The following is a 16289-nucleotide window of genomic DNA, read 5'->3' as shown; positions in this document are numbered from 1 at the left end:
CACATAACTCAAAAACAAACAGACCCCCAAAAAGTTAATAAATAAAAGAGAAGAGGAGAGAAAAAAAGAACTGGGCATGCTTGGGCATGCGATGGGCTCTCAAGGTGATGGGTACCAGGTAGATCACCTCTCAGCATCAAGACCCGTGAACCATTTCTCATAATATGCCTTAACCATCTTACAGTATCAGTCCAGTTTCCAACAGTACCTCAGTAAGTCAAGACTGGGGGAGCAAACCACAGGAGGTTGGTGGCGCCTTAATTGGGGAGGATGGGCTCGTGGTAATGGCTGGAGCGGAAATAGTGGAATGGTATAAAATACATCAAACCCATGGTTTCCATGTCTTTGATGCAATTCCATTTACTCTGTTACAGCCATTACTATGAGCCGTCCTCCCCTCAGCAGCCTCCACTGGCGCAAACGTTCTTGAAAAATATAACTCCAAGCATTTGGCCCCAGCTTTCATTCCTTCACATCGGCAGCTCTGTTTGACTTTGCTGGATAGAGAAACGGAGAGGTATGGGAGGAAGAGAAGAGAGCACACATACTGTAGATTGTGAATGATTACTGACTGGAGGACCAGGACAATCAGGAGGGAGTACTAGCCCATTACAGACATGCTATAAATGTCTCAGAGTCTTTGAGTTAGTTAGCCAGCTATAAAAGATAAACAAAACATTTCTCTCTTAGTTTGTCTGTTTGTTTTTTTTCTCTCTTGTTTAGTTACGTCTAAGATGTGAGCTTTGTCATGGAGAAGCAGTGGGATGCAGTATACTGTGTCTGACTCCTTTACTGTACCGTACTATAGCTCCAGCCGAGGCTATCCTATGGAAGATTCTGCTTCTCAGAACAGTACTGGACAACACCTGGAAAGGTTCTGCTTGCTCACAACTAAGAGCAACTTGGCAAAGCCCGTAAAAGACAACCTTTCCTCATTGGGATGACATTTTAAAAATGTTTTCTTTTTTTGTTTTTTGAAAAAAATGTATACAAATCTAAAACATACGTGACCATGCATTTTAGAATATATATTTTTTCTTACTTTATAAAACAAGGCAGTTGGCGTTTTTTCAGACGTCTTGCAAATAGCTAAAAATGTTGATGATTTTTTCTGTCTTGGGAAATCGTTGTTTTGAAAGCAGCAGTTTGAAACATAACAGTCTCTGAACTTGTACTTGGGCACACCAGTCTCTTATTGTACGGCCAGCCAGTGGCTCCAGACCAGGTGTGTGGTGAGGTTTGGGTAGAAACCTTTAGTCATTATACTGGAGAGAGAGAGAGAGAGAGAGAGAGAGAGAGAGAGAGAGAGAGAGAGAGAGAGAGAGAGAGAGAGAGAGAGAGAGAGAGAGAGAGAGAGAGAGAGAGAGAGAGAGAGAGAGAGAGAGAGAGAGAGAGAGAGAGAGAGAGAGAGAGAGAGAGAGAGAGAGAGAGAGAGAGAGAGAGAGAGAGAGAGAGAGAGAGAGAGAGAGAGAGAGAGAGAGAGAGAGAGAGAGAGAGAGAGAGAGAGAGAGAGAGAGAGAGAGAGAGAGAGAGAGAGAGAGAGAGAGAGAGAGAGAGAGAGAGAGAGAGAGAGAGAGAGAGAGAGAGAGAGAGAGAGAGAGAGAGAGAGAGAGAGAGAGAGAGAGAGAGAGAGAGAGAGAGAGAGAGAGAGACTCTCTGTAGGGGCCATTAGATGACAACTGACAGAATGTCATGCCCTATCTTTTACATTAGAGACTTTTGTTGTAGACTATAGAGAGAATCTTTTACATTACAGACTTTTGTTGTAGACTATAGAGAGAATCTTTTACATTACAGACTTTTGTTGTAGACTATAGAGAGAATCTTTTACATTACAGACTTTTGTTGTAGACTATAGAGAGAATCTTTTACATTACAGACTTTTGTTGTAGACTATAGAGAGAATCTTTTACATTACAGACTTTTGTTGTAGACTATAGAGAGAATTTTTCAATCTTGGTAACCCAAGTTGCTAAATTTACAAACGGTTTACTAACATAGATAGGTATGGTGTTATAGTTGTTAGAGGCAATTTTGTATTGGTCATCCTGGTTTTTCAGATTGTAAACATGTCCTGTTGCTGACCAGATTCTGTAGTTGCAAAAGTTTTTTCGCAGCCCTATTTTTATTTAGTCATATTTTCATGAAAGAAGGATACAAAATGAAGTCTTGGTGAAAATGGTTGGTTGTTAGGATTTGGGGAGCACGGTGGGGTATAAAATGAAAGGAGAGTTACATGAAACAAGGAAAAGAGGGTAACAGGATATGGTGTAATGTCATGAGTGGACTACTGGGAAAGGGAAGGATGGGTGGTGAGAGGCTGAACTTATAATCGTGAAGGGGAACAACGTGCCAGAAGGGTGATATGTGCAGGGGGAGAGGAGGGGGAGGGTTCGGAGGGCACTGGGTAGGACAGGGGACAGGGGGCCGTTTCCCATCCCTTTGAACCTTGTATTACTGGGTGGACAACACCTGTGTTCAAATACTACTTGAAATCTTTCAAATACTTTCAGCATTTGCTTTAGCCTGCCTCAACTGTCAGGTAGGCATGGTTTTGCACTTTTGGGACTTTTCTATTGTTTCCATTGCAACAGGTAAGCTCAATCAAGCACAGATACAGTATTTCAAAATATTATTAAATAGTATTTGAACCCAGGTCAGGTGGACACAGTCACAACCAGAGTAGATACATTATTTTCTGCCTCATTTGACCCACAACACCATCATACAAGCAGTGCCACCACTCATCTGAGTCTACCACCCCAAACAAACTCAATCAAAAGAACATCAGCAACATCAACAGAGAGAAAAGGCAATTAAGGAATAAAAAATAATATATATTAACATGTCATACGTGAGCAAATGAATCATTTTAATTATACGTTTTTAAACTATGATTTAAGAAGAAAAACAGGTAATTTCAGGAAGAGAAATAATTAAATCCAAAATGTTTTGCAGATAACTGCTTATCTAAAATCTGGGCATTGGGAACCATCTGTATCCCCATATTGTTTATCCTCTTACTGTATTCTTTACAGAAGTGTCAAATGGTCAAGGGCTGGATACTGATAGTCATGATAATACTCATAATAATGTATAATAATAAAAGGAATCAATAGGTAATACATTTTTAAATAAAAAAGTGGATAAACAAAATTGCGACTCCAATGTTGAGCAAAATCACCATGACGACCAGAATTGAGCTGGAGCTCTGTGGAGGAGGGAGGGAGAGAATAGAACATGTTCATTCAGACTTTCACTAACGTAAGCACACACACACACAGCTCTGCCTTAACACACAAGCAAATACACAGCTAATGTGTACTTTCTTTGATTTTGGTCTTTACTCTGTATAATTAGGTTAATTTGAGAGATACAATAATTTCAAGTGAGTCTCTGTGTCATTGAGAGCCAGCATGTCTAAACAGCAGACTATTAGTGAAATCTAACTGATGGGCTTGTGTACCGTAACACTGTCATGGAAAATGTGCAGGACTGGATCTATTGTACAAGGTAGAGAGCATAACAAATGACCTATGTAATTATCAAAGCAATTGAGTCCATAGTATGATATCTAAAATATTTAGAATACAGATACATCTTTACACTGTAATTCACACAATCATTGGTAGCCTACAGCAGCTATGTTTACTCCACACCATGTTACTGAATGATTAACCCTAAGGATGTATTGTGCATAATTCATCATGTCTTTTACGTGGTGCACTCCATGCCAAACATGTTGTGTAGATGGCTCAGGTCACTGATCCCATTTGTTTGTAAGATACGTGGACATTAGCTCCATGTGTTGGAGTACCCTCATGGATGGGATGTATGTTTGCCCAGGCTGTTAAAATATATCATAGTGGGATCTTTGTCCAAGAGTGTTTTACAATGTGATCACTTGCAGAATCTACGTCTGTGTTTCATGTGAACCTGTCTTACACAAGTTCGCTGCATTACTTGCCTCACTGCGGTTGCAAACATCCCCCCCCCCTCCCTCCTCCAGTCACCATCACACGCCCACTTATTGGCTACCGCTGAAGCAAGGCATAACCTGTTCCCTAGCAACAGAGCGTGGGGCAGCCAATGCGGGGCTGCTTTGTGGAAGGAGCTACTTTGCCAATCTGCTGTTACTAAGGTGCTGGGAGTACAGTGGGAGATAGCTAGCTGAGGCTGTGGTGCGGTGGAGGGGACTGTGGGAGGTTAGAAGCCCAACCAAGGTGTCTGTGTTGTGTAGAGCACCTGCCTATCAGGAGACTACACCAGGGCCTGGGATGCTCCCACTTGCTACCTTACACATAAGAGTTAATTCTGTTATGTTGTCTGTATACAGTAAAGTTGTATCTGAGAGCTGTGTAAGTGCAATTGACATGTGCATGGAAGTGATTACTCATGCATGTGTATTTTTCTGCATGTGTGCACACAATAAACAAATGACATGACTAAATGTGACTATGAATGTGTGGTTGAGAGGAGGACTCCTTACCGAGTTTGCTTTGAGCTGGGTCAGTGTCTTGTCATCGTTGTGTTCTAGTGCAATGGGTGAGGATTTCTGTGGGGGGGAGAGGGTGAGATCCCTGCGCAGAGGCCGAGCCTCCAGCTTGTCCTCCTTGCGCAGACTGTCCATCTTTTGCATTGAGTCTGGGGCCGGTCCCTCCTTGCCCTCTTTGCCCTCTTTACCCTCCTTACCCTCCCGCGCCCCTGAAGGCCGTGCCGCCTCCATGTCTCGGCCCTCCCTGGCCTCCCGGCTCTTACTAGGCCGCTGTTTCTGCAGCGTGTGGGAGTGGGCTTCGCCCCCGTGACCATGGCCCTCCTCTCCCAGCCCATAGGGCTTCTGGGAGTTGGAGTCCATCGGCTGCAGCGGCCTCATCTCCATCTCGTAGTTGCTCAGCTTCTCCTCATCCTGCTCCAGCAGCCGTGTGTCACCGCTGTGCGTCCGCTGGGACCTCCACGATGCTGACGGGCAGTCCGACCACCGGTCCCTGGAGGCCTTGTGATTGGACGAACCATGCTCTCGAGACTTGTGATTGGAGGAGGCGTGCTTGTGGCCGTGGCCGTTGGTGCGCCCGCTGCCCCTGGCCTCCTCTTGGATAGAGGAGGTGGTAGAGCGACTTCTGCCCCAGCTGCCCCCTTTATAAGAGCGCTTGTCCTTGTCCTCACTCCAGCTGTTGGCCCTAAGGTACTCCCCCCCTCCGCGCCCCTCCATCAGCACCTGGATCTCCTGCCCACTACTGCCCCCTCCCCCACCGCCACCACCCCCAGCATCGTCCACAGCACTCTGCCGCAGGAAGCGAGCGTTCTTGGTGCAGTGTGGCTTGGTGGTTGCAGGGCTGCAGGGGGGTGAGGAGGGGTGGCTGGCCTCAGGGCTAAGGTCAGGGGTCAAGTTTGGGGGCGTAGTGCCCTTCATGTAGAGTTCAGGACTGTCTGGCCCTGTGCCACTGGAGACCACCTCAATGTCGTTCTCACTGGAGTTCTGATGCTTTGCCCTTTGGACCTCTACTCCTGACCAACAGCACAGAGACACAGAGACACAGAGAGAGAGACACAGACAGAGACAGAGACACAGAGAGAGAGACACAGACAGAGACACGAGAGAGAGACACAGACAGAGAGAGAGAGACACAGACAGAGACACAACAGAGAGACAGAGAGTCAGGACAGCATGATACACAACGTTGGGATAGTCCCATTTCAAAGTGAATGATTTAGAGTTATTATATTGGGATAGTCCCTTTTCAAAGTGAATGATTTAGAGGTATTACGTTGGGATGGTCCCTTTTCAAAGTGAATGATTTAGAGGTATTACGTTGGGATAGTCCCATTTCAAAGTGAATGATTTAGAGTTATTACGTTGGGATGGTTCCATTTCAAAGTGAATGATTTAGAGTTCTCTTTGTTTTATATTCATGAAGTCCAACCTCTGTCATATGGCCAATTTACCCCATGAATGACATGAACAGCTGTACTGCTAATGTCAACCAGATGATGTCAGTATTATGTGAAGGAAATCAAAGGGACGTGCATATGAAGGAACCATAACCCCATATATTGACCTTAAATGACCTAATTTCCTTTCCTGAGATGCGTGTAGTTGATGTGCCCATTCTATTATGCAATCATGCACACAACACAATAGAATAGAATACCTCTTAGACAGACAGACAGACTATTCCTGACCACTCCTGTCCTGTCTGTAGACTAGACTCTGCCTCTTTTCAAGGTTTTTCAGTCAGCAGCACCAGAGAGAGAGTTAAGCTGGTTAAGCATTCTACTCAGTTACGCCAGACACTCCTTTCTCTCTCTGCATTGCCTACCTTACCTCGCTGTCTCCCAGACGTCTGCACCCAGCCAGTCACAGCACTCACACAATCTTTACTCTGCTCAACAGGCAGCACAGCACAGCACAGCACAGCACAGCACAGCACAGCACAGCACAGCACAGCACAGCACAGCACAGCACGGCAAGGCACAGCACAACACTATCACTCTCACTCTGAGCCTCAACAGTGCTCAAAGGGCTAATTTATAATGTGCAAGTGCACAGATATTGTATGCAAAGGGTTTTGTTTGCGCATAAGAGCTTGGTGAAATGACCCGTTTCAGTTAAGACAAATGCTGTTGTCGTTGCTCTGAGTATAAACTCAGCCTCCTAGGGAATCTGTAACTGTGAGTCTTTATAATGTCATGACATTAAAAACAGCCATCAAGGTATTGTCAGGTACGTGGAACAAACAAACAAGCAAGGGACAGTATATGTCAGGAAGTGTGTGTGTGTTTAAGACTGTGTGTGTGTGTGTGTCAGTCAGCCTGCCTTGCGTGGGCTTGTTGGAAAGTTCAATGTTGACCTCCCTCCAGCTTCCTCTTGCTGCCTCCATCACTCATGACTTGCACTGCACTGTGGGTAACCGGTCCCATGGGGCCCGAGCACATACAGTAGAGCACCCACATGCCTGCCACTGACACCTGATTGATTTGGCTATTCTCTCCTCTCTCTTGTCATTAGTTACATGTTCAGGAGACATACTGTATGTTTATTCATATATGAGGCAGTATGTATTTTCTCTCAGCATTTCAAGTTGATAAAATAAAGTGACACACTGTGAGTGCCAAATAGAGGGCATTAGTATATTGACATTTGTGGTTATAAAAAGACTGTGTGTGACAAAATTGGTGCTTCTGGTGTATTGATGGTTGCTATGGGGATGGTGGCACACTCACCGTTTTTGCGGTGCTGGAAGGAGGGGGAGAACTCTTTGGCGGTGACCCTGGCGAGGCGACACTCTTCCTGGGCCTTCTGGGCTGCTCCCATGGCCGCCTCCGCCTTCCCTCGTGCATGGGCTGTCCTGGTGGTGAGTAAATAATAATTAATTAAAGAATGCAACTGCAGGGAGCAAGTTGCATGACTGACTTTGTGAGTGTACTGTACGTGCATTGGAATGTGTAATATAATAGACAGCCAATTCCCATTTCTCCTATGAGGTCAGACCCTCTAAGTCAGGGCTGCCCAATTCCAATGCTGGAGTATTTTCAAATAATTTCCTATAAATAGCCTACTATTTTAACGTATTTTCAAATACTTATTTCAAATACTATTTTAAAATGCCTGGGTTAAATGCATGGGAGTGTATTTGAGTCAGTGTATTTCAGTATTTTCAAATACTTTCCAAGTGTATTTTCTAATAAATTCCAATATTCAACTACTTGTCTTTGAAAGTAACTGAAAAAAGCTAAATAGTATTTGAACCCAGAACACGATACTACGAATCAAGTTTTAGGAGTTACCGAGGTAACTTTGGTCAAATCTGAGTTCAACTCGGGATAACCGGTACCACGAAAGTGTCTCACCTTTTAGCCAGGTACATTTCTATGGCAATGAATCCTTCAGAACTGACCTGCTCTGGTGCAGGTGTCTGAGTATCTGAGCCGCGAGTTGAGGACCAATGAAATCAGATTATCTCCCTCTCGCAAAGATTCATCCACTTCATTTGAGGAAGATGACTGATTAAATATTTTTTAAATTAAATGTTTTTTTTGTGTGTTAAAAAATAGTAATGTTGAAATACCTATCACATTACACATTTAGTAATGACAGAATGCACTTGAAACTTCACACAGTAAAACCTTTGTATGACAATACAATTATTTTGTTGACAGGAGCGGGAAAAAGGTACTTGTGCATTGATAAGCACACCAACGACGACCTTAACGATAAGTAATAAAATAAATACCTCACTTCTAAAAGCCTATTTCACACTATAGCCTGCTGAATTGAAAATATTAATTATAATCCACGTAATAATTCACATTTCCTGTGGCTGCAGGATTATTTCCCTGCTGTATCAAACTGGCTCAAATTAAGATCCTACATCTGTAGCTTCCTTCGTAGTATACCCCTCTGGTTTGTGACAGATAGCCCCATACTGACATCTGTTTCTGTGTCACACTACTGTGGTCTCATAAAATAATAGAGGCCTGATGATAATGTGCACTTACAATCCCTTCAAATGGATAATTCCGTTTTAGCTCGCATGACATAAAGCCACGTCCAGAGGAGAACGTATGGTGCTTTCCCAATCGTTTTGCCTTTACCGTTCTTTCTAGTCTCTCTCTCTAAACCCTCTATTTTGTCTCTTTCCTATTTCCCTCTCTCCTCTTTGTTTGTGCAGGAACTGTCTTGGTGCAGTATTGCATGTCGATGGTTATTGATTTTTTTTTACTCTGTTTCTTTTTACTTCTGTCTCTCTTCACCCTGGCACTAGAGCTCACAGCACTGTGTGTGTGTGTGTGTGTGTGTGTGTGTCTGTGTCTCTGTGTGTGTCTGTGTGTCTGTGTGTGTGTGTGTGTGTGTGTGTGTGTGTGTGTGTGTGTGTGTGTGTGTGTGTGTGTGTGTGCGTGTGCGTGTGCGTGTGCGTGTGTGTGTGTGTGTGTGTGTGTGTGTGCGTGCGTGCGTGTCCAGAAAGTAGTGTGTGAGTAATAGTCTGTAAAAGTCTCTGTTTGTTAATTTTAGATAGCTGTATGTGGACAGTGTTGGCTGGCCTGGTGTGTTTGGTAGGGACACATTAGTGGGTGTTAGAGAGGGGTGTGGTGAGGGGGTTAGCTGAGGTGAGCTGAGAGGGGGATAGAGCTCCTCATCCTGCTCTACCGGGGACCAGCCCTCTCCTGGACTGTTGTCCTAGCAACTGCAGGAGCAAGGGAGTGAGAAACATAGTGAGAGAGAGGGGGATAGGAATCTTCCATTCAGTGTTACTGTGCCCCAGAGCACTGCATGAGTTATTTTACAGCTTCATCATTTAGAAAGAATGCAGTGATCACCCCACCCTCTATCTCACTCACTCACACACTCACACACTCACACACACACACACACACACACACACACACACACACACACACACACACACACACACACACACACACACACACACACACACACACACACACACACACACACAGACAGACACAGACACACACACACACGCTAGCACGTGTGCTGGCGTGTAAGACAGATATGGATTTGATTCTCTGTCTATTTATATCACACCAAGCCACAGCAGTAAGAACACCACTTCTGATTTCACAGAGACACTAATCATTCCATGACATCAGACACACACAGGACTTTTTGCCTGCACCCCTCATCCCTCCTAATACACCTTCTTACTCTCATGCATGCGCACGTGCACTGCACACATGAACAGAAATTATTTCACCGCTCTCTGACTCACAGTGCACAATGTCTCGACCTCTTGAACCATCTTTCTCATGCAAACACAGACACGTTTTCTCACACAACCTGCATTTACCTTGTAACACACAAGTAAAGACAAACACCCTCCTCCCCACCTCCGCTCTAACAGACATTTAGAGAGATAACTTCCTCTCACACCTTTATCTATCTAACACATTCATTCACACTGAATATATTTGTCTTGAGAAGCTGCTAGCTAATCTTATGTTAATGGGAAAGGGGCCATGCTTATACAATCTTAAGTAACCTAGAATGGTATGACTAAGGCATGACCAGAGCCATCTGGGGAATAGGGTACCATTTGGGACACAAGGAGAGTCTCACTAATCCTCAGGATGACACACATAAGGAGCCTCTTTTTAATAAGTTGCATCAAGATGGAGTTGAACAGAGCCGGAGACGATTCATGCTTGTTTCCGGTATCAATGTCTCATCAGCAGCACATGTGTGGACAGGATTCTGTTTTAAACATGACTGACATGACGCAGGGACTCTGATAAACGCATTTACCCTATTAACATCTCATGAACTTCTCCTTCTGTCCTACTGTGGTCTCTTTCTGTCCTACTGTGGTCTCTTTCTGTCCTACTGTGGTCTCTTTCTGTCCTACTGTGGTCTCTTTCTGTCCTACTGTAGTCTCTTTCTGTCCTACTGTGGTCTCTTTCTGTCCTACTGTGGTCTCTTTCTGTCCTACTGTGGTCTCCTTCTGTCCTACTGTGGTCTCTTTCTGTCCTACTGTGGTCTCTTTCTGTCCTACTGTGGTCTCCTTCTGTCCTACTGTGGTCTCTTTCTGTCCTACTGTGGTCTCCTTCTGTCCTACTGTAGTCTCTTTCTGTCCTATTGTGGTCTCTTTCTGTCCTACTGTGGTCTCTTTCTGTCCTACTGTAGTCTCTTTCTGTCCTACTGTGGTCTCTTTCTGTCCTACTGTAGTCTCTTTCTGTCCTACTGTGGTCTCTTTCTGTCCTACTGTGGTCTCTTTCTGTCCTACTGTGGTCTCCTTCTGTCCTACTGTGGTCTCTTTCTGTCCTACTGTGGTCTCCTTCTGTCCTACTGTAGTCTCTTTCTGTCCTACTGTGGTCTCCTTCTGTCCTACTGTGGTCTCTTTCTGTCCTACTGTAGTCTCTTTCTGTCCTACTGTGGTCTCTTTCTGTCCTACTGTAGTCTCTTTCTGTTCTACTGTGGTCTCTTTCTGTCCTACTGTGGTCTCTTTCTGTCCTACTGTGGTCTCTTTCTGTCCTACTGTGGTCTCTTTCTGTCCTACTGTGGTCTCTTTCTGTCCTACTGTGGTATCTTTCTGTCCTACTGTGGTCTCTTTCTGTCCTACTGTGGTCTCCTTCTGTCCTACTGTGGTCTCCTTCTGTCCTACTGTGGTCTCTTTCTGTCCTACTGTGGTCTCCTTCTGTCCTACTGGTCCGACCAATCGGATTCCACGCTTCAAGATTGCTTCGATCACGTGGACTGGGATATGTTCCGCATTGCGGCGAACAACAACATTGATGAATACGCTGATTCGGTGAGCGGGTTTATTAGCAAGTGCATCGGCGATGTCGTACCAACAGCGTCTATTAAAACATTCCCAAACCAGAAACCGTGGATTGATGGCAGCATTCGTGCAAAACTGAAAGCGCGAACCACTGCTTTTAATCAGGGTAAGGTGACCGGAAACATGACCGAATACAAACAGTGTAGCTATTCCCTCCGCAAGGCAATCAAACAAGCTAAGCCTCAGTATAGAGACAAAGTAGAGTCGCAATTCATAGGCTCAGACACGAGTGTCACGCTCTGACCTTAGAGAGCTTTTTATGTCTCTATTTTGGTTTGGTCAGGGTGTGATTTGGGGTGGGCATTCTATGTTCTTTTTTCTATGTTTTGTATTTCTTTGTTTTGGCCGGGTATGGTTCTCAATCAGGGACAGCTGACTATCGTTGTCTCTGATTGGGAACCATACTTAGGTAGCCTTTTCCCACCTGTGTTTTGTGGGTAGTTGTTTTCTGTTTAGTGTTCTGCACCTGACAGGACTGTTTCGGTTTCGTTTATTCACTTTGTTATTTTGTTCTAGTGTTCAGTTTAATAAAATCATGAACACTTACCACGCTGTGCTTTGGTCTGATTCTTCCTCATCAGACGACGACGACTGTTACAACAAGAGGCATGTGACAGGGTCTACAGTCAATCACGGACTATAAAAGGAAAACCAGCCCCGTCGCGGACCAGGATGCCTTGCTCCCAGACAGACTAAACAACTTCTTTGCTCGCTTTGAGGACAATACAGTGCCACTGACACGGCCCGCTACCAAAACCTGTGGACTCTCCTTCACTGCAGCCAACGTGAGTAAAACATTTAAACGTGTTAACCCTCGCAAGGCTGCAGGCCCAGACGGCATCCCTAGCCGCGTTCTCAGAGCATGCGCAGACCAGCTGGCTGGTGTGTTTACAGACATATTCAATCAATCCTTATCCCAGTCTGCTGTTCCCACATGCTTCAAGAGGGCCACCATTGTTCCTGTTCCCAAGAAAGCTAAGGTAACTGAGCTAAATGACTACCACCCCATAGCACTCACTTCCGTCATCATGAAGTGCTGTGAGAGACTAGTCAAGGACCATATCACCTCCACCCTACCTGACACCCTAGATCCAATTTGCTTACCGCCCCAATAGGTCCACAGACGACGCAATCGCCATCACACTGCACACTGCCCTAACCCATCTGGACAAGAGGAATACCTATGTGAGAATGCTGTTCATCGACTACAGCGCAGCATTTAACACCATAGTACCCTCCAAACTCGTCATTAAGCTCGAGACCCTGGGTCTCGACCCCGCCCTGTGCAACTGGGTCCTGGACTTCCTGACAGGCCGCCCCCAGGTGGTGAGGGTAGGTAACAACATCTCCACCCCGCTGATCCTCAACACTGGGTCCCCACAAGGGTGCGTTCTCAGCCCTCTCCTGTACTCCCTGTTCACCCACGACTGCGTGGCCATGCACGCCTCCAACTCAATCATCAAGTTTGCAGACGACACTACAGTGGTAGGCTTGATTACCAACAACGACGAGACGGCCTACAGGGAGGAGGTGAGGGCCCTCGGAGTGTGGTGTCAGGAAAATAACCTCACACTCAACGTCAACAAAACAAAGGAGATGATCGTGGACTTCAGGAAACAGCAGAGGGAGCACCCCCCTATCCACATTGACGGGACAGTAGTGGAAAGGGTAGAAAGTTTTAAGTTCCTCGGCGTACACATCACGGACCAACTGAAATGGTTCAACCACACAGACAGCGTGGTGAAGAAGGCGCAGCAGCGCCTCTTCAACCTCAGGAGGCTGAAGAAATTTGTCTTGTCACCAAAAACACTCACAAACTTTTACAGATGCACAGTCGAGAGCATCCTGTCGGGCTGTATCACCGCCTGGTACGGCAACTGCTCCGTCCATAACCGTAAGGCTCTCCAGAGGGTAGTGAGGTCTGCACAACGCATCACCGGGGGCAAACTACCTGCCCTCCAGGACACCTACACCACCCGATGTCACAGGAAGGCCAAAAAGATCATCAAGGACAACAACCACCCGAGCCACTGCCTGTTCACCCCGCTATCATCCAGAAGGCGAGGTCAGTACAGGTGCATCAAAGCTGGGACCGAGAGACTGAAAAATAGCTTCTATCTCAAGGCCATCAGACTGTTAAACAGCCATCACTAACATTGAGTGGCTGCTGCCTACATACAGACTCAACTCCAGCCACTTTAATAATGGAAAAATTGATGTAATAAATATATCCCTAGCCACTTTAAACAATGCCACTTCATGTAATGTTTACATACCCTACATTACTCATCTCATATGTATATACTGTACTCTATACCATCTACTGCATCTTGCCATCTTGATGGAATGTATCACTAGCCACTTTAAACAATGCCACTTTTTTATGTTTACATACCCTACATTACTCATCTCATATGTATATGCTGTACTCTATATCATCTACTGCATCTTGCCTATGCCATTCTATACCATCACTCATTCATATATTTTTTTATGTACATATTCTTATTCATTCCTTTATATATAAGGTAATTGTTGTGAAATTGTTATGTTAGATTACTCGTTGGATATTACTGCATTGTCGGAACTAGAAGCACAAGCATTTCGCTACACTCGCATTAACATCTGCTAACCATGTGTATGTGTCAAATAAAATTTGATTTGATTTACTGTGGTCTCTTTCTGTCCTACTGTGGTCTCCTTCTGTCCTACTGTGGTCTCCTTCTGTCCTACTGTGGTCTCCTTCTGTCCTACTGTGGTCTCCTTTGTCCTAATGTGGTGTCCTACTGTGGTCTCTTTCTGTCCTACTGTGGTCTCCTTCTGTCCTAGTGTGGTCTCTTTCTGTCCTACTGTGGTCTCTTTCTGTCCTACTGTGGTCTCCTTCAATCCTACTGTGGTCTCCTTCTGTCCTACTGTGGTCTCTTTCTGTCCTACTGTGGTCTCCTTCTGTCCTACTGTGGTCTCTTTCTGTCCTACTGTGGTCTCTTTCTGTCCTACTGTGGTCTCTTTCTGTCCTACTGTGGTCTCCTTCTGTCCTACTGTGGTCTCTTTCTGTCCTACTGTGGTCTCCTTCTGTCCTACTGTGGTCTCTTTCTGTCTTACTGTGGTCTCTTTCTGTCCTACTGTGGTCTCTTTCTGTCCTACTGTGGTCTCTTTCTGTCCTACTGTGGTCTCCTTCTGCCTCTGTTTGTGAGTATGTCTCTACCTCTCTCTCTCTCTCTGTGTGAGTGTTTGTTGTTGTTTACCTATATTATTCTGTGACTATGCATTATTTCTTGGTGTCTTACCTGTAAGAGTAACCTTTGTCTTGGAGTTCTACAAGGAAAATACCTTTCCTCTCATAATATCTGGGTTAGCCTGAGTACTGTATGCACCAGAGAAATGCTCTAGAGGCAATTAAAATGTTTAGCATAGAATGGTTGAGGTCAATCTCTTCTCACACGGTGTTCCTCAAAATGTGCTTCCCTGTCCTCACAGACAGAGGTATGTTACCCACATTCTCCTTACTGTATTTTAGCACAGCTGTAAAGTCAAGCAGTGGCTGCTATTGTTCCTGTATACAAAATGATACCCCCATATTCCCTGCTCTCATCCTCTCCTCTCTCTGTGCTACAGCAGTGCCACACTGAATCAGCTGACATGGGTTGAGATAAATCTATTATCCTGCTGCATCGAGGTGTAGATGCCCTCATCTATAATGAGTGTCCCTGTGTAGGTAGTTAGCTGTAGCCAGTGTCCCTGTATAGGTAGTTAGCTGTAGCCAGTCTCCCTGTGTAGGTAGTTAGCTGTAGCCAGTCTTCCTGTGTAGGTAGTTAGCTGTAGCCAGTGTGCCCTGTGTAGGTAGTTAGCTGTAGCCAGTGTTCCTGTGTATGTAGTTAGCTGTAGCCAGTGTCCCTGTGTAGGTAGTTAGTTGTAGCCAGTGTCCCTGTGTAGGTAGTTAGTTGTAGCCAGTGTCCCTGTGTAGGTAGTTAGCGGTAGCCAGTGTGCCCTGTGTAGGTAAAGATGCACAATCGAGAGCATCCTGTCGGGTTGTATCACCGCCTGGTACGGCAACTGCACCACCCTCAACCGCATGGCTCTCCAGATGGTAGTGAGGTCTGCACAATGCATCACGGGAGGCAAACTGCCTGCCCTCCAGGACACCTACACCACCCGATGTCACAGGAAGGCCAAAAAGATCATCAAGGACAACAACCACCCGAGCCACTGCCTGTTCACCCCGCTATCATCCAGAAGGCGAGGTCAGTACAGGTGCATCAAAGCTGGGACCGAGAAACTGAAAAGCAGCTTCTATCTCAAGGCCATCAGACTGTTAAACAGCCATCACTAACATAGAGAGGCTGCTGCCAACATACAGACTCAAATCTCTGGCCACTTTAATAAATTGACTTAATAAAGGTATCACTAGTCACTTTAAATAACGCCACTTTCATAATGTTTACATATCCTACATTACTCATCTCATATGTATATACTGTTCTATTCCATCTACTATGCCGCACGGCCATCGCTCATCCATATATTTATATGTACATATTCTTATTCATCCCTTTACATTTGTGTGTATAAGTTAGTTGTTGTGAATTTGTTATATTACTTGTTAGATATTACTGCATTGTCGGAACTAGAAGCACACGCATTTCGCTACACTCGCATTAACATCTGCTAACCATGTGTATGTGACCAATACATTTTGATTTGATTTGAGGTAGTTAGCTGTAGTCAATGTGCCCTGTGTAGGTAGTTAGCTGTAGCCACTGTGACCTGTGTAGGTAGTTAGCTGTAGCCAGTGTGCTCTGTGTAGGTAGTTAGCTGTAGCCAGTGTGTCCTGTGTAGGTAGTTAGCTGTAGCCAGTGTGCCCTGTGTAGGTAGTTAGATGTAGCCAGTGTGTCCTGTGTAGGTAGTTAGCTGTAGCCAGTGTGCCCTTTGTAGGTAGTTAGCTGTAGCCAGTGTGTCCTGTGTAGGTAGTTAGCTGTAGCCAGTGTGCCCTGTGTA

General features: G+C 45.2%; 1 protein-coding gene across 1 annotated transcript in view; it reads right to left on the bottom strand.

The window, feature by feature from the left end:
* Nucleotides 1-2849: 2849 nt before the first annotated feature.
* Nucleotides 2850-16289, bottom strand: part of LOC120053420 (junctophilin-3-like) — a 30979-nt gene continuing 17539 nt past the window's right edge. Inside the window, exons 3-5 of the mRNA XM_039000545.1 lie at nucleotides 7222-7346; nucleotides 4490-5505; nucleotides 2850-3211 (exon numbers count right to left, since the gene is read on the bottom strand). Coding sequence (XP_038856473.1) covers nucleotides 3131-3211; nucleotides 4490-5505; nucleotides 7222-7346 — 1222 coding nt within the window. The 3' untranslated portion in view covers nucleotides 2850-3130. The remainder of the gene's footprint in view (nucleotides 3212-4489; nucleotides 5506-7221; nucleotides 7347-16289) is intronic.

This window comes from Salvelinus namaycush, chromosome 9, assembly GCF_016432855.1.
Source record: "Salvelinus namaycush isolate Seneca chromosome 9, SaNama_1.0, whole genome shotgun sequence".
Taxonomy (NCBI): domain Eukaryota; kingdom Metazoa; phylum Chordata; class Actinopteri; order Salmoniformes; family Salmonidae; genus Salvelinus; species Salvelinus namaycush.
Note: the sequence above shows the minus strand (reverse complement) of the source record. Positions and strands in the feature narration are given on the sequence as shown.